At 43.2% G+C, this 19,472-nt stretch overlaps 2 protein-coding genes across 2 annotated transcripts; both read right to left on the bottom strand.

Annotated features, from left to right (window-relative positions):
* Positions 1-343: 343 nt before the first annotated feature.
* On the bottom strand, positions 344-2,571 carry LOC118419880 (cytochrome P450 2D9-like). The gene is made up of 2 exons (XM_035826535.1): positions 2,438-2,571; positions 344-1,030 (listed from the first exon to the last, which is right to left on the bottom strand). The coding sequence occupies exons 1-2, from the start codon at positions 2,544-2,546 to the stop codon at positions 858-860; spliced, it is 282 nt and encodes a 93-aa protein (XP_035682428.1). The 5' UTR covers positions 2,547-2,571; the 3' UTR covers positions 344-857.
* A 71-nt stretch (positions 2,572-2,642) lies between these two features.
* LOC118419304 (cytochrome P450 2J2-like) lies at positions 2,643-17,567 on the bottom strand. The gene is made up of 12 exons (XM_035825663.1): positions 17,495-17,567; positions 16,638-16,825; positions 15,921-16,063; positions 15,409-15,684; positions 14,680-14,778; positions 14,085-14,198; positions 7,713-7,943; positions 6,596-6,738; positions 5,754-5,961; positions 3,737-4,020; positions 2,982-3,170; positions 2,643-2,663 (listed from the first exon to the last, which is right to left on the bottom strand). Exons 2-12 carry the CDS (start codon positions 16,811-16,813, stop codon positions 2,643-2,645), a joined length of 1,884 nt encoding a protein of 627 aa, XP_035681556.1. The 5' UTR covers positions 16,814-16,825; positions 17,495-17,567.
* Positions 17,568-19,472: the final 1,905 nt, after the last annotated feature.

Raw genomic sequence — 19,472 nt, 5'->3', positions numbered from 1 at the left:
ATGTTCTGTACAAGTTTTAGCTCTCGGCTCAGTTGAACGTTTTTATCTCATCATTTATTTACAACACTTGGTGGCGGCATACTCCAACCATTGTCATTGAGTTACTTTCTTTGTCACCACTAAAACAAATACAACAGACTGTTCCCACACTATCCACTGTGTACAGTATAGAATGGGCCACGATTCTATTTAAGGCCTGTTGCCCAACTTGATCAATGAATGTTTGTTTAAACATTTTAACTTATCGTAGAGTAGAAGCCGTTTAATTGCACTCCGCATTTGCCAGTGCGTTTTTTGCAATTATCCTGGTGGTGCAACAAGGCGAGGTTTTCCAGCTGGTTTGGGATTTGAAGATACCATGAAATTAACAGTGTGCAATTATCCGTGGTGAGATTAACTGGCTTCTATTGTAGAAGGATTCATAAGTGGATTACATCATCCAACCATGTAGTGGCCCCACGACCTTGGAGACCTTTAGTTACATTGCATACAAGGGGGCCAAAGTGTAAGGTACAGTTCAACGTCCGGTCAATCAATATTTTTGTAATGTTCTGAGCAGGTTCTACCACCCTGTAAATTTCCATTGAAAAATATCAATGTTTGATAAAAGGAAATCATTAAATGCTCCTGGTCCGGATAATTCAGGGTATTCACCTTTATTCGCGGGGAAACCTATATCCAAAGTACTTAAATCCAGACTACTTTGGGATATCAAGTTGAACGACGGTGGTTTCCAACTGCAATATTTGAATAAAATGCAATTTGAAACCGCCGTCTTCCGACTTGATATCCCAAAATACCGTTTTAGGTACAACGTATATCGTTTATGCCGCGAATAAAGGTGATCTAGTGTTAAGCTAACGCCGAATGGCACAGAGCTTGAACGGATGCGGACCCCAGGTTATCCCAACGACGCCGTCGGTCGGAGGAGCGCCCTCTGGCGCCTTGAAGGTGAAGGACTGCAGCAGGGTCGAGAAGAACAGGAAAAGCTCCATCCTGGCCAGCTTTTCACCAATGCACACGCGCCGGCCTGCAGGAGAATAGAGTGAACACTAGACTAGAAACTCTATAGCTAAAGGGTCACCATGCAGTAACCATGCCATCAACCTACAGCAATTCATGATTGTGACGCCTTTGAATAGTTTGTTGGATTATCTGGAAACAGCAAAGAGCAGAGATATATTTCTACTTGATTTTATCTGTGACCGTACGATTTTAAAACGATACTTTTACTTGTTTCCTTTGCATTTTACACTGTAGTTTTAACTTAATGACTGAGATTGTGATTTCTGTAAGATGATACATAATTCAGCCTTTGGGCTGCCAGATTTCGATCTTCATTTCCAATAAACCAATCATCATCATCATCAATCTAAAGGGGGTGTCTAACTTGACTGTGGTACCGTGGTACTCTCCAGACATCTTTCAGCGGCTCCGGTTGTACATTTTTAAGTTTTGTACATTTTTAAGGCGTTTTTATCTGACTTTATATTTTGTAGCATTTTCTTTATGTCTCGCGGTCGGAGCCTATCCTCTGCTTGGAGAGTAGTACCCTGACGGTTGGTGTTTGACACCGCCAATATAATGGGCCGTTCCAAAAAAATAAAAGTGGAGGGGGGTGGGGGTGGAAGAAGTGAAAAAATTCCAGTTTTGTCCCTACCCTAGTTCCAATCCAGAAATTTCTCAAACCCCTTCCTGGTTCCCAATCCAAAATAGCTCAAACTCTCCCTAGCCTAGTTCCCAATCCAAATTGGCTCAAACCCCTTCCTGGTTCCCAATCCAAATTGGCTCAAACCCTTCCTAGTTCCAAATCCAGATGCTTGAACCCTACCAGATAACCACCCCCACCCCTCCAATCCAGCCTTCCAGCCTTTTCCACCTCCCTCTACCGTTATGTTTTGGAACAGTCACCTTACCGCAAACAGGCGTCGCGGCGCCGGTAACAGGCGCCAACGAACGGCAAAGTACCAGGTTATAAAGGCGATGTTTGTTTAAAAGTTAAAAAATATCGCAAGTTGGGAAAAGGCCTCAGCTACCATGCCGTGACCATACCATCCGCGTACAGCAAAGTTGGGAGCCAATCCTGCAATAGGCACCAATGGGCACGAACTAACCGCCAATCTACCCAAAGCCCCAACGTACTGCCACTGTACCGCAATCCAGTGAGGTACCGGCTTGAGATCAGGCGTATGCCAAATACGACCGTGTGTTATCATTACTGTATCCAAATAATGATATCTCCTAGGTTTAAGTCCCATTTCCAAACCGGGGGCCAGCCGGGATGTTTGCGGAAACGAAGAATAAAAGTGTGTATCAAGAAATATACGCAAATTTTGCTCATGAATATTTTTCTAACGTTCTGTGCGATTTGATGCATATTAAATCATATTTTTCGTTTCCGAGAATTACCCGACCGGGAACCAAGCTTAACCCTTACCTCCAGAGAAGGGCAGGAAAGACTCAGGCTTGTCGATAACGTTCCCTTCCGCGTCCAGAAACCTTTCGGGGTCAAACCGGTCCGGGTCAGGCCAGTAGGCGGGGTCCATGTGGACAGAGTACAGGTTAGGAAATACCTGGATCAAAAAGTAAACGTGCGGTCAAGGGTCGAGAATCAGATAACTTGTAGCTATGCAGTAAACCTTTCAGTAGATTTGTACTTGGACCTGGATAGAAGTCACGGCAGTAACGCCTCGTAATGATGCCTGTATCATTTGAAGTCACACTGCGTGTGTTTGTGTGTGTCACTGTGTGTGTGTGCGTCACTGTGTTTGTGTGCGTCACTGTGTGTGTCACTGTGTATGTGGTGTGTGTGTGCGTTTGTGGTGTGTGTGTATGTGTGTGTTCCAGTGCATGTGAGTTTGTGTGTGGCTGTTTGTACTTCGCCCTTGTTGTGTATTCCGCAGTCTCTTCTTCCTCGTCACATAGGTCCAGGTAATTATCTCTGCAACAGTGCCACCAAAGTAATACTGAACTTTGCATACCTTAATGCCTTTGGGGATGTCAAACCCCTGAACTTTGACCTCCTGCGTGGTGGCATGTGGAACGTTCAAGGGAAGAAGAGTGCGGATCCTCATGACCTCCTGTAGGCAGGCATTCACGTAGGGCAGCTGGGGACGGTGAGACAGGGCGGGCAGACTCTCACCAATGACGGCATCAAGCTCCTGCTGTACCTGTGTGGACAAGCATCACTGTTAACGTTGATTATATCAAGAAGCTTAGACTTAGAGAGAGATTGATTACATGGTTGAAATGGGTAGTGTGGCGTAACTGTTTGAGCGTTCGGCTCGGAATCGAAAGGTCCCAAGTTCGATACCCAACATGCCCCAACGATGTGCCCTCGGGAAAGGCATGACTTTCCCTTACGGTGGAGTGACGCCCACCGAGCCTCCGGCTAATCTGTCTTTTTGTGTGCCAAAAACACACTATGTTGTGCCAACATTTGCACATTGGTCTCCCACAAGAACCGTTATTTTTTTTTACAGAAATGAAGTGCAGAATTAACCTTTCCTGGATGCAGAGTTTAAGACTATGGTGTCTATAGATACATGTATGTGACGTTAAATATGTTGTGAATAGCATGGACCACTCCGTGAGCAAGAATGGACTGAGAGCCATCGAAATTTTGTACGTGTGTTAACCTTTAAAAAGTAGTCACTGCTTGATGAAAATTCTATTTACAAAAAATCTACTGATTATGAAAAGTGTTTTGTTTCTAACAAACATCAAAGGTAATTACCTTCTTTTGTACGCCTGGGTTCAAAGTCATGTAGAGGAGGCTCCACAGCAAAGTGTTGGTGGTTGTCTCCATCCCAGCGAAGAAGATGTTATGGGTTATGTGCATGACATTCTCCTCCGTCAGGTTGTCCACCTTTTCATGCTGCTCCAGCTGGAGAAGGAGGAGGTCGATGAAGTCTCGCGGATTCTCGCGATCGAGGTTCTCACGATGGTGGGCTATCTCGTCCCACAGAAGTGCCTTGATCTTTGAGTTGAGTTTGAGCGCTTTCATGCTGGATCTGTTTACTGTAAAACATACATTTTACAGTAACTTCGCTGTGACGACGTCCGTTTACACTGGAAAAAGTTTGTTTATTGTTTATAAGTTGGCGGTAATCAATGCAGTGTAGGAAGCCGGAGCCTAACATCAGCCTAATATCTGTTTGAAGTCTTAACTAAATAACAACAACAGCTTTATGTGTCAAGCAACAAGACACAGGACGTTAAAACAACACATAACTCAACATCTACTCGGCGACCCCCAAGTTACCGCAGACCATAAAAGCCAACGACATTAATGACCTATTCCACAATTCCATGGCAAAAGATATGTTTTCTGCATTACATCACCTGTAGCATCTGCTACGGTGTAAAAAAAAATAGGTGCATGCCAAACATACGAATGCAACAAAAAAAACATTTATAGCTGTGAACGTATGGGAGTGACCAACCACAATACCACCTTGCCGGAACCGTGTATAGCAAATATTACCGCACGCGCTTTAAACGTGTAGGTTAATAAATGAATGAATGCATGAATAAAGAAGACCTTCATTGTACGTTTCTGCTCTCACAAGCTAAGTACAGGTCGGAATGATAAAGTTCTAAGTAGATCTGAATAATCTAAGTACAAGTACTAGTTCTAGTTAAATAAGAAGGAGTTATCTTACTACATGCAACTACAACGTCCAATGAGTGCTAGTATGTACAGGTTTGACTTCTTCTCACAGTTGTAAATGTAAAGAAAGATGGATCTTAAGATACATGGTTGCATGGGGTTTTTGGCGACGCCTGATGGGCGAGCCTAATAATATAGTGAGCGACCGTTTGCAAAGAATTCCAAAAACTGTACAGGAATGTCAGGAATGCCAAAGTCCGCGCGTGCGTAGTTGCATCATGCCGGACTGAACCATTACCTCCACGGGTAAGCTTTCCAGTCGCAGGTCACATAGCGGTATACACCTTTCTCACGCGGCGGCCATGATAGATCGAAGACGAGGTCAATGAGGCAAACAGACAAAACTTATTTCTAAAACAAGGTCCCATTTAGTTTCCCCCCAAACCACACAAATTTTCATGATACAAGATAGAATAATAAATATTACAAGAAGTGTTATGCACCGAAAGATGTAGCAATTTAGAGTAGTGAAGACTGACCCCATAGTCCCTTAAGAGATGCAAAATAAAAACATAGTAATGCAAATTTTTGACGGATTTGCAGCCATTCACTTATTGGTCGCTTTCCTAATTGGCAGGCTATCATTGGTTGAACTGCTAATTATGATGGACAGCCTTTTGTTTGCCACATTGAACTCTTTTTAGATCTATCATGGCCGCCGCGTGAGAAAGGCGTATAGGCCTGTACGTGTGCACAGCAGTGTTTTCCGTATTCGCGCATGGCGATTTTTCAGTCAAAATAAAGACCTAATTTGCATAATTAATGAGAAAACGCTTTAATATCATTGTGGTAAGCTAGAGAAGATGATATGATTTATGTAAATGAGGGTCTGTTTCGTAAAATCGATGAGAAGCATTTACATTATTAGTTCACCCTTCACTCACAAGAGAACCCCTTTTGACAGGAATGCTCTCTGAACATTAATCGCCAGGCGAATGGAATACGACTATTAAAGCCCATTAATAACAACAATCTTTGATACTTGTAAACAATAAAACCGTCGCCATGGCAATAATTTTAATTTCCACACTTTTTTTTCTATGCTATTTAAACACCGAAAACACGATTAAATATGACTCACCTCCAGGAACAAACCGAAGCAAAGGGAAGACGGTGACGATCTGTCCCTGCATTGCAGCTATGACGTTCGAGACCGACTCCGAGAGCTCTCGGAACGTCTTGTCCCCGTAGTCGTAGCGCTTCCCGAACACCATGGAGCAGATGATGTTTGCGACGGCAACGTTCACGTCGTTTGAGATGTCGAAGGCCTGTCCATCATATTCTACAATCTGAAGATGCATAATAAGGAGACTCCTTTTTTACCATCCTTGCTTTATTTTCACTGACGTTTTGGTGACCGTCTGTGACCTTCCTCTGACTGGTTCACATGTACTGCAGCAATAGGTGTCGCTGCTCACGGATGCGGTAACAAACGTTAAGAAGAGTTCAATATATGTCAACTATAGATATGGAAATCTTTGATGTTTGTTACCGCAGCAGAATGTGAATCAGTCAGAATTGCCAAGTGACAGACGGTCACCGAAACGTCGGTGGAAATAAAGCAAGGTTTGTGAAAAATGTCTCTTTATTCAGTGACGTTTCAACCCGAGAAACTATTCATGCGAGGAAAGCATGCAGTTTTTTGCATTGATGTACATTTTCCCGGGAGAAACATTCGCGCACTCAAAGCACGTCCAAGGTTAATGACACATCATTGTAGTACATAATTTGCTTTGTTTGTTATACATATAGCCTGCACATTCAATCTGATATAATGTCACAACAGCTGTTATTTCTGTGACAACAATTTAGTGCATATGTAAGGCTGTGTTCTTATCACAAGTATGAATATCGCCAAGATGGCATGCCTATATGAAATTTCATTTCCGATCGTGCAAAAAAATACCCTTGATTTTGTCTTACCTTGTTACGAAGATAGCTCGCTTCCTCTTTGATTTTTTCTTCAATGCTGCCAGTGCCAATCTTCATGCCCAGAGACTTTAAGGCGGTAATGGAAAACCTCCTTCTCTGCTTCACCGCAGTTCCCCAGCGTGCAGACATGATGTCTGGAGAAAAAATAATTTGTAATATATTATTCTATTATTTTCCATACCTGGACTTCAACAAGTGTAACACGTGTAATTCATGACAGGTGGAACATAAACAGATACTACACATGCAAATGAGGGACTGATTTGCATAATCAATGCAAAAGACAAGCTTAATGATAAATAGTGTGAATTCTATACTTGTGACATGTGCAAGTTAGTCAAAGATTAACATCATCATACCTAAAATCTACAAAAACACTAAATATTTCATGGAGGAATGAGGTCGCCGAACTCTACTTTATTCATTTCATCTTAAGACGGGTGGACAACCCCTTCAACTTTTGAGAGTTGGTTTCCAAGGAGGCCCACCATACATGTATACTAGTACCATGTACATGTACATGTATCTTCAAACTGACATCGTTCCTTTGATAGCAGAAATGGCGCCTGTTTTTGGTACATTCGCATTTAGTTCATGCCCATTGCTGCCTATATACTGGTGCTAAAGTCCGCTGTACGTTGGGGGCATGGTGAGGGCATAGTGGGGCATGGTGTGGCACTGTGACGTCACAGCCATTTGCGTTATCTTTTAACTTTTCAAAAAACGTCGCGCTTGCAACCGGCACATCGGGGTTCGTTGGCGACACCGCGACCCCTGCTCACGGCACTGGGAAACAAACTATTTCCATCCCCCCCCCCCCTGCCAGAACAAAAAGACTTCGGAACTCTCTTTTCCATAAAGCAATCAATGTCAACAACAAGACTGTAGACGCTAGTATGTAATGATGGGTACCTTATGTCAGGAGGGGTATGTTTATCTACGTAACTGTCTATGTATTATATGTATATATGCCTGTGCTTTTTTAAATACAAAAACAACGGCATTCAGGTTGCCATCGTATGTGTGACTGCTTTGTTGAATATCAAGACAGAAAGAAACAAACTTTGCCCCTCGGGAAAATGAATAGGGAACGAACTGTTCACATTACCTTTTCCGCAACCGACAATCGTATCAAGAAGGTAGTTTTGCGGCCTGGAGGCGAACAGCTCGGACCTGTCCACGAGCGCGTCCTTGACGGCAGTGTAGCCGTTCAGAACCACCACATCTTCCATCCCCATCCTGACGGTGAAGACGTCCCCGTACTGCCGCCTCCACACCGTCAGCTGTAGGTGAGGCGCCCGGCCCAAGGCGAGGAGGTGCCCGAGAACGGGCACTCGTCCTGCCGGGTAAGGAGGCAGTTTTTTGGGACGCTTCAACAGTACATTTGCTAGTAGAAAGGCCACACAAAAGACAAGGCAGGTTTGTGCATTCAGCCCAGAGATCTGCAAAATCTCCTGGGCGGACTCAGCCATCCAGGTAGCGACTGCAGCTATTTTTCCCAAAAAAACGCAGTCAGCAAGCGTTTACACGCATCCGTTTTGCGCAGTACTAACTTATCTCGTGAAAAACGGGTGACTGTTCAAGGTCCACATTAAAAGTTCAAAGTTTGTTGGCCGTTCGATGTGCAAGTGCAAGTGCAAGCGAACAAGGCGAACAGAGTTCTTGGTCTGATCAAGCACACCTTTGCACATATTGAAAGAGAATCCTTTTTACTTCTGTACAAGAGCCTAGTGCGACCGCACTTAGAATATGCAACAACAATATGGTCCCCCAAGACCAAAAGAGACAGAGACACAGTGGAAAGAGTGCAACAACGAGCAACAAAACTGGTGAAAAGTATATCCCATCTCACGTACCCAGAAAGGCTAAAAGCGCTGGAGTTACCCACGTTACACTACAGAAGACAGAGATCTGACATAATCCAGCTGTTTAAGATTACACACGGGCTTGACACAGTTAGAGTGAATAACCACTGCAACCTATGCGGGAGAGCCATGTTTACACCAAGCTTGGCATCAAACACACGAGGGCACCAGTATAAGTATCAAATCCAAAAAGCTACTGGCCCGAGGGCACACTTCTTTCCCACACGAGTTACCCCAGCATGGAATAAACTCTCACAGTCAATAGCAAGTCAGTGAAAGAGTTCAAGACAAGACTGGGGCAGGAATGGGGACTGCACCCAGACAGACATGAGTACCACTTCTCTTACTGATGCCACCACCGCCACAACTAGGACAGCCTTATTACCCGCACGGGTATCGACTGGCTGTGGTTCAAGGTAAAGATTCAAGGTAAAGATGTCCTCAGCCCAACAGCTTAGTCAACGTCATAGGATTGTTTCTATTCGCTAACCCCTTCTTGGCATAAGCATACACACCTTGAGAGAAATAGTGCCTTGGTCCTACCCGTACAGAGTTAATTATAACAGAAATTATGTCATACCTGTGACGCGAAAACGTACGATACGGGTGTTCCGGACCGGGCCATAACTTCCGTATTGCACAGGTTCGAAAGGCGTATCACACAGGCTTTCTTCGAGTAAATCAAACCATTTCGAACGGACCGAGTGTGAATACCTGATTCGGACGTTGGAACATTGCTGTTGCAACACTTTTTGTTTGAGGGCACCAAATTTGTTCAACTTTTGGCGCATTTCGCATCAAAACAGTGAACCCAGCCCTCCCGCGGGTCGGATCGCCCTCCGGCCACCTCGGGTGATACGGAATACACCGTGTTGTATTCTATATATATAACATAGCTCTTATAATTGAAAACCTAACAAACATAGCATGTAGCTTCATTGCAGAGGCCTGGTGGTCAATCTCTGCTAAATAAAATAATGCATAAGGCCATGTTGATTTCATTATATGGATGACATCCACGCACGCATCAATTTTCAGCCGTTTCCAAGAATAAATTTAAAAAAAAAAACCTATAGACTATGTCATCATGTGAATAACAACATGCGGGCTGACAATCCCTTGACGTTCGTAAGCTATGATAGAAATGCCTGTAATCAAGCTATACTCTAACGCAAATAGCATGCTTTTCTAATGTCCGGCCAATTGAAATATCCAGTCCTTATAACAATCACTTGCATTACGAATTCATCTCTATTGCTCTTGATGTCAGGACTACAAACGAGGGAGGCATGGTAACTTTGTTTAATGGACACCACAAGACTGATTCTAATGCGCGGCAAAAAGAAGTCGGAAAAGGGACACCACATTCAATTTCACCCAACCATAAATACCCGTCACTGGTGCTGAACACCATCCGCACACAGGTAAATACACCTGTCCCTGCTTTGTTTGTTTTATTGGAATATCCATTAGTGATACTAAATATAGTATCACTATTCTTCCTGGAGTCCTACAATTCATAAACAATAAAAACAAAACATAAGTAACAAAACTTGTACAATTAGTAAACAGAAAAGTAACAAAACTGAACACCATCCACACACAGGTAATCACATCTGTCCTTGGCGCTGAACACCACCAACACAAAGATAAGTCCTTGGTGCTAAACAAGGTATGAAGTGCCCACGATGTTGAGGTTGAATGGTCTCACGTTTCTCTGACTGCCCAGCTTAGCAGCTATTCCGACAATCATCCAGCACGGTAGTCAGAAAAGGGGCAACCAGAACCAGCAATTTAAAGAAAATCAGTCAATGAAGGACAGAAAGGAAACGTAGTTAGAAACCCGATAGTTTTCATAAATGACGCTTTCAAGCAAACTGAATATCACCACGCAGTCTTTATTTCCATAGACGTAGTTGACATATTCAGCGTTATTTATATACATCTCATTGAGGGCAAAATCGAAATCGCAATATTTTACAGACCTCTAATATGTCCTTTCCCCAGAGCTTGAAGCAATTTCCCCAGTGCAATGTTCCTCTTTTGTGTGGCTGTGTCGTGAAATTACGAAATTTGCTCAATCAAAACTACTATTTACAACACATCACCCTATCAATTCTAGTTAAGATGAAGTCCCTGGTTATTAATATGGCATGCTTCATCTTAGTAAAAATGGTTGCGCTACAGTCTTCAAATTAAGATGGCAAGGCAAGTTGTAGTCCATTGTGCTTAGAGCGATTTCCAGTGCAATGAACCTGTATACACAGTAACATTTTGTAGAGTCTATTGTTCCTTTCACGGGTCAAATATTAGATCTTCATAGAAAAACTGATTGATACATTTGTTAAGCTGACTTTAGTCCCTTTCACTTAGGGATATAATAAAGACACTCACACACACATCTCAGTCCCACGTGTATTCCTCAACCTCCCATTCCAAGCTCGACTGTTCCATTCGTACGGGGAGGGGGGAACTAGGCTATTCTAATCTAAGTAATCTAACATTCCCCCTTTTTTCTTTTCTATTCTAGATAACGTCACATAAGTTGAAACATTGAAATCTACCAGAAATTTACACCATTGTCTAAAGAACTTCAGTAACAGAATATACAGAGCTATATTTAAAACTATCAAGGTTGCATGACTAAAAGGTTACATAAACTGATGAGCTGCGTTCTACAGAAACTAGACAGTGTAATACTTATCAGATCTTCATAACAGTGTAATACTCGTCAAACTTCCCTTATATAGATAACTTTAGAACAGTGTAATACTCATCAAACTTCCCCTATGTCCTTTCTTTTTACTGGCCGTATGACTTAAAATGTCCTTATGGTAACGCAACTAATGTAGACTTCTTACCAAGTTAACTACAACACTTGTCAATAATGTGGACTTCTGACCAAGTCAACAACAACATTTCAATCATGTGGACTTCTTACCAAGTCAACAGCAACATTTCAATAATGTGGACTTCTTACCAAGTCTAGTACAACACATATCAACAATGTGGACTTCTTACCAAGTCTAGTACAACACATATCAACAATGTGGACTTCTTACCAAGTCTAGTACAACACATCTCAATCATGTGGACTTCTTACCAAGTCTAGTACAACACATCTCAATCATGTGGACTTCTTGCCAAGTCTAGTACAACACATCTCAATCATGTGGACTTCTTACCAAGTCTAGTACAACACATCTCAATCATGTGGACTTCTTACCAAGTCTAGTACAACACATATCAATCATGTTGACTTCTTACCAAGTCTAGTACAACACATATCAATCATGTTGACTTCTTACCAAGTCTAGTACAACACATATCAACAATGTGGACTTCTTACGTCTTGTCGTTCTCTTCTGCGATCACTTCTGTCATTAACTGTTCTCGGTGACTCCCATAGTCGTCCCATATATACTGTACTCGTAAACTAAACCAGATGGTGCTACAAGCTAACAACCACCCCTGATACAAGCTGAATGGTCCCCATCCTTTCCAGCAGAATAGTAATATATGAAACAGATGTGCTGAGACACTGTCTTCTCAAAACACACTAAAGTAAACACACAGAACAAAGGAATTGGGTCACCGGAAATAATTTCAAAACCCACTGCATACAGCTAGAAGGCCACATATGTATAATAGAAGCCCCTCGAGTAGAATCCTCCCCGCCGACAATCACCGAACCCGCACACGATGGCCGGTCCTGCAGGCTACACGATCCTGGAAAGTTCCTCTCACAACTGTCCACACTCAAGTCTTCTGAATAGGGTCCTCCATGTCCTCCCAGAAATCCTCTGGAACTCAGTCTCTCCTTCCGCACTGCTATTTTCGGGTTACACCCTAGTTCTCCTTGCCCCGCTTTCCTGGCTTCCACGAATCCAAACACCTGCCACGTTTGACCACTCCCTGTGCATCGAGCCGTTCACACGTCGCCATCTTGGAAATCTCAGGTCGCCCTCCAAGCCAATACACAGAAAACGTCCGAGAAATCGGGCACCGTCGAAACCAGAGACCCGGATCGTCGACTCTAAATGTCTAGAGTTGCACCCTCTGCTACCATTGTTAAGCTGACTCTTAGTCCCTTTCACTTAGGGATATAATAAAGACACTCACACACACATCTCAGTCCCATGTGTGTATTCCTCAACCTCCCATTCCAAGCTCGACTGTTCCATTCGTACGGGGAGGGGGGAACTAGGCTATTCTAATCTAAGTAATCTAACAACATTTCCATATTCGTTTCCATCCACTGTCCCGCATTGATCTCATTCTTGGCCATGTATACAAAAACTCATCATCGGACACTTTCATCATGTTAGTAAGCCAGGATGTCAGATCCGACGAAGGGTTTTTGATTGTTATCGATGTAATTTCCATTTCTGGTGACAGGTAGTAGATGACAACTTCATCCATATAGCATCTCTCAAACCTGCCAGTAATGGCCTTGTTAACAGAATTGCGAGCAACAATACTAGAGTGTTCTAGTACTCGCGAGTACATTTCCTCCCACTGGTCCTTTGCTTGGCAATCCAGATCTACTACAGAGTGACGGTTGTATCGACAGTACAAGGTTAAGTCTTGTAATCTGTTCACTGCGCGCACAGACATTTCTAAAGCTGTCCAGTAGTATCGTTCTTCCTCCTCCACGCTGTCTACCGTGTACATTACAGACAAAGTCACGATTCTATTCAAGGTAATCTCACATGACCTATCAGTGCCTTCCAACTGGACCAATGAATGGTTTTCTAAACATTCAATCAACTCGTAATAAGATTGTCCTTTAAACATCGGGTGCTCCCAGTCTGTCCCCTTTCCTCTCAAAATACACCAAGGCACTTTCTTATAGTGATTGAAAAATGAAAACACTACCAAAAGTTCATAAGCTTTCGGGCACTCTTTTTGTACCATTTTCACTTCGTCAACGATTGGATTTTTACTCCGTTCATAGCCGGTCAAACGAAATCGAATCGACAGAAAACTGCGAGATAGAATATCCCAACTGTTATATGGTGTATAATCCTTATCGTTTTCTTTATGAAATGGTTCCGCGTTCTTCAAATAGTGGATCATAGCGTATGGTAGGTAACCGAGGAGATGGACTATCTTTTGGATAAAACCACCACGGTCAATACACGCAATATCTGAGTCCTCGTCACACTTTTCCAGTAACCGATAAAGCTGTACAGCGGCATCTTCTGTCAGGGGGTGAAGTTTCATTTTGGCCACGTTAGAGAGGGGAACCTCACGCCTGGACATCAAAATCACGTGAGACTCCACTGACCTGTCTGGTATCATCTTCAACATGTCAGTGGCATACTGTGCAGTCTCTACGTCGTCAAAAACAAAGAGAAACTTCCCCTTGTGACGTACGAGCAACTTTTGGCTGAGATACTTAGTAGTCCATTCAAGACTTTTATCCCGATAGTCATATTCAATGGGATCCCGGCCTGTTGCTTTCGGCAAGGCATCAACGAATAAAAAGTTGATATCGTCATATGAAGTTATCCACACAATACCAGCTGTATATTCACTGCTTTTTCTGTACAGATATTCTTTCACCATCGCCGTTTTTCCCACCCCACTGAGACCGATTAGCAGACATTTACCCTTGTTTTCTAGGACTGTGGTTAGATTTGCGATGTCTTCCTCCCTACCAAACAAGTTGGGTCTGTTCTGAACTGTGGTGTCCATGATATCCTTTGGGTAGAGGCATCTTCTGTCTGCAGAAAGATGAATCGACACACATTAAACTTATTTTTGCAGTGTGATGAAAACAGAAGTTCTTAAAAAAGCATAAGTCATACCTATACACAAATTACTGAACTTATAGTGATATAATTTGTACATATGTCTCTATCCTGGCCGGTGATTTTAGAAGAGGGAGTTTGTTTGAAAGGAAACATTAACAAATGATACATCAGTCCATGTGAGGTAACGCTACTTCACCTTTATCCGCAGGGTAACCTTTATTCGTTGTTTTACAAACAGGTCACATGTATTTAGGGATATCAATTTGATGGACGGTGGTTTCAAACTGCAATGTTTTAAAAACATGCAATTTGAAACCACAGCACGTCGACTTGATATCCATAATGCCCTGTATAAAAACAAACACGGATAAAGGCTTCAGGTGAATGAAGATGAACTAGTGTTACGACGGTTACGTTATAGTTTTTTCGCTAATAGCGAATAAAACCTTACCTGTAGATTTCACCAACGCCATTTGCAGAAGGATAGCAATGACCAGAACAACACAGGCAATAACCAATGGCTTCCATGAAACATATGACCAGAAGCTCTCTGAAACAAGAACAAAATTATGCCTTAAAAAGAACTGTAAACCGAAATCGATCAACCTAGTACTTCCAATTTAAAGGAAACAAACAACTTATGATATTGGGTGGGCCGACTACTCACTCTTTGCAGCCAGGGGCTGAATTGCGTGGAGCTTACAATAGGCGGGGCTAAATCACAAGGGTCTGGAGCGAGCTGCCATTCGGCGCCACTCAGGTGACCTCAATACGACAGTAATTGCCCCAGGTGCGGCCAAGGTACTGTAGGTTTTGAACCACTCACACCGCACCATCGCACGTGTGGCGGGTTCTTTATCGTGCCTGTGGTATGGCTCTCCCTAGACACGGGACCTCCATTTAATTTCCTATCCTAGGGACGGCCCTAGCCGAAGCTAGGTACTCAGTTTCACCTGAGTAAAGTGAGGAAAGTCGTGTTAAGTGCCTTTCCCAAGGGCACAAGATCGGTAACATGGCAGCCGGATTCGAACCCGCAACCTCTCGGTCACGGGCCGAACACGGTCCCGCTGCACTACGCTGTCCCACGCGGTCCACGTTTTCATGATATGGTGAAAACATAGTAACCACAGCTATGTGAAACTATCAATTGGTCACAGTACTAACAATTTTAAACTCTTACCAGTCTTGGCCTCGATCGTCACTTCTTTTCCGCGTAGCTCACCAACTCCGACCCGGACTCGAGCGTCGTACTTTGTCCCAGCTCCCAGCCCTCCCATCCTGACGTCAGTCTGATCACAGCCGACTTCCCGCCGCTGCACAGGCTCCTGGTCGTTCCCGTGTGCGAAGATGGCGACTTCCACCGACCCCCCTGGGACGGCCTCTATCTGGTCCCAGGCAACCGTCAGGGAATCCCTGGTGGACGACTCGAACCGACAGTTTCTTGGGGTCGGGATCACTGGAATTCGAAATGCTCACAGTGTATCTTTGCCATGAAAAATTACAAAATCTCATGAGAAATAGCAAAACTTTTTGTCTTCATTTCTGACAGACATAGGCTACCTGCAATGTCAAAAGTGTACAAGGTATCAGGAACCTGGGGTAGATCTATCTAGCCAACGACTATTGGAAATTGATAACCCTATTATGACAGATGAGAGTGCGACATCATGATGGTGTCATGAAGGCTATTACCTTTTTCCACTTTCTCTTTTTCTGCAGTTCGAATCTGTTCTGCCAGGTGGGGATAAAGTCTGTCCAACAGTTGCATGAAGGCCGCTAACTCCTCTACTTCTTTTCCTTTTAGAACGTCCAGTAGCGCCTCTGTCCTGTCCTTTCTGTCAGAAATATGATATGGTGATTGTTAATCGATGTGTTTCCGGGTCAAGGAGATCTTTGGAAATGTAATCGTAAAATTGTCTGCTCTATCACACTAAGTCACGTGAAGTCAGAGTTCGAGGTCGCTCATTAACAAATTTGATCTGCGCTCAATTGCTTCCTATTCATGACGATTGTCAAATGGTATGTTTAGCTTTGATACAACACATGGAAACAAGGCCAGAAATGTTTATCGTGTGCTATTTATCTAAACTATCAATTTAATCCTTAAAAACATGCCAATCCGTCCCTTAGAATGCATGCGTAGTTCAACCTGTGAACCTGCTTATTCAGTGTCTTTTAACCATTTTCAAAGAAAGTCAAACAAGACCTACCCACATCCCAAATATCAATACAAACCAATCAGGCGTTTTCCTACACACAATTAAACACATATAAACAAATATAACCTAAGGTAATAACAAGCAACGGTTGAATAACAGATAACAAGAATATGGATTTTTGTTTTACTTTCTAGAATTCATATTTCTTCCAGCCAAAAGGAAGAAATACAGGGAGGGGACTTCATCTCACCTGGTGACCCCAGCTCTTTTCACCCTCTCGTGTTCGTCGTCATCCAGAACCCCGTGTTGCAGCAGCTCGTTCAGCAGGTGTTTGGGCTCCAGGTCGCGCAGGAGGGACGCCTTTTGGGCCTGAATCCGCGCCCACAGGTCCGCCATGTCGTAGAGTGTTGGTAGTGCGGATGACATGTTTTTGTGGACCTACGCGAACGAGACATATACATATAATTAATTATTAACATTCCTGTGGTTTAGTTGTATTTCAAATGCCGTAATGTGAATACCATACAGCTTCTCATTGGCGCTTACCATTTTCTAGTTAGTGTCGGCTTTCAGACACATGCTATACAAGTGGCCAAATCTCCCTTTTATCTATCAAACATGACAATTTCTGAACTTTGAATGATTCAACTACATGCAGAGATCACCACAGCACAATCAAATTTTGCAGTGCTAACCTGTCTGACAGATAGAAGGGAACCGCCCATTTACCCTTAGGCTTGTTTGAATAGGGCGAAACCATTCTGTGTTGGACACGTAACGATACATGTACATGTCTGAAGTAAACGTTAGACTTTGACGAATGTTTCTATAATTATTCTTACACCATTAGTGCCTTTGTCTATGTCCCTTTGATACCCCAGAGGCTCAACCATGCCAAAAGTATAAGTAGGGATGTAAACAATTCATCGCTATAAATGGTGCAGTTTTGCCAGACGAATGTGAACCCAACCACACAGCGTGTAGTTGGCAACCTCAGAGTTTCACTGTCGAGGTCTGAAACTCAGCTTCATTATGTCCTGATTTACCTGCGTGTGGTTTAACTGCAGCTGGAATCAGTGAAAGATGTCTAAACTGTCTACTACTTACCCTGTATAGTAGAACCAGCAGAAGAGATGACAGTGTAGCGTTACGGTTGTACGGAGTCGGGGGATTCGCAAATGCGGAAGTTCAACGTCGAGCGTGACTGCATGCCGTGGGGTCACGAAGTCCCGGATGTTATTAGACGTTTACACTGATATAACGTCCTTGCATGTACTTACAGAAAACCAGGCTAAGCAAAGCGCGCGCGCATAAGGTGGGTTCACACGTGCACACGTAAAAATCTACGGCGTGTCTGCGTGCTCCAAAATCCGTCGGATTCCCTACGAGTTCGTACGGAGGCGGTATTTACCACTTAGGGATACCAAAAGATCGCCCACGTTTTGGCACGTAGACAGCACATATTTGCACGTACGGCGGGTTGTGCCCTCAGTAGCTTTACTTGAATTAAAGAGTACTTGGAGAGTTTAGTACAATACTGAGTGCTTTTAAAAGAACATCAGGTAGAGTGCAGTACTACGGGTTAGACCTACGCGAACGAGACATAATACGTAACGTTATAGACATTCTTCTGATATGACCTGACATACAGTCAAACCTGCCCGAGCGACCACCTCTTCTCAGCGACCACCTGGCCATTTCGACCGCTTTTTCTCGGTCCCGATTTTTTTTCCCATTGACGTAAGCATTAAGAGACGTTTTCTCAACGACCACCTGGCCAACGCGACCGCGACCGGCCCAAATTGGGGCCCATAACGACCGCATTATTTTCAAAATTGAGGTTTTCATCGATTTTTGATAATAACTAGCGCGAATTTGTGCCGAAATCGTTGTAAGAAAATCTAGCCTGGTATCCAGCCGTAATATAGCTTCCGAGTCTCTTCTTTCCTCTCTGGCAATTTGCGAAGAGGAGAGAAGAGACTCGGGAGCTATAATTACGGCTGGATACCAGGCTAAGAAAATCCGAATTCAGTTGTTACAGAACTTTAAAAAGATATATATATATATCATTATAATGTGAAAAAAATGCTGAAACGTATATAGCCTCATACTTTTTCAAGAAAGTTCTGTATAGCTCATACCTTATAAGGAAGACCTGTACGTGTGAGTGCTTTTGTCCAACTGTACTGTACATTCACCCTTGGGTAAGTACGCTATCGGGACGTACCGGGCATCGAATTCGAAAGGTACACCGTAGTTATTTCAGATCAAGAACATAGCGACGCATAAAGGCTTCTATGGTAGCATCAAAGTTCCCTTACTGTCTAAAACGTTAGTGTACAAATACTTGAGCTTTAAAACACTGTATCGTATAAAAACTCGATAAAAAGTTGGGGTTAAATTTACAATTCACAGTGTGCGTGTTGTATTTGACATTAAAGACCTTGCTTCTTTGCGTGCGTGCAGTGCGCTTGCTATTTGCCATTAAACACAACGGAAACCATTTATACTTTGCATCGGGCATGTTTTGAGTCGATAGTCTTCTCAGCGACCACCTGTCCAAATCGACCGTTTTCTTCCGGTCCCCCGGGTGGTCGATTTGGGCAGGTTTGACTGTACTTGACTCTTGTTGGTTGCACACAGATCTAGTTAGTACCGGCTTTGAGACTCATGCTGTACAAGGGTCAAAGTCCCACAAAGTTGTCATTGTATGTATCAAATATGACAAATTATGAAGTACAATGTACACCATGTCACCAACATGCAGTGATTTCGACAGCACACGCAATTCGTTTATTTGGCGTTGTAATCTGCCTGACAGACCAGACAAAAGAGAACTGCTTATTTTCTTGTGGGCGAAACTACCACCATTTTGCGTGTTTCGTGTTTGCACGTACACGTACATGTAAAGTTACGTGACTTAAGTAAACCCCACACGTTTTCTTGAAGACTCCGAAGCGTCTATATCTGCGGCATTGTTATTACACCATCGTTGTATTTGTCCCTTTGATACTCCAGGGTCTCAATCATGACAAAAGTACAAGTTGGACTCTTTATATTATCAGTATAAAAAATGGCGCTGCTT

Source organism: Branchiostoma floridae, chromosome 7 (genome assembly GCF_000003815.2).
Source record: "Branchiostoma floridae strain S238N-H82 chromosome 7, Bfl_VNyyK, whole genome shotgun sequence".
NCBI lineage: Eukaryota > Metazoa > Chordata > Leptocardii > Amphioxiformes > Branchiostomatidae > Branchiostoma > Branchiostoma floridae.
Note: the sequence above shows the minus strand (reverse complement) of the source record. Positions and strands in the feature narration are given on the sequence as shown.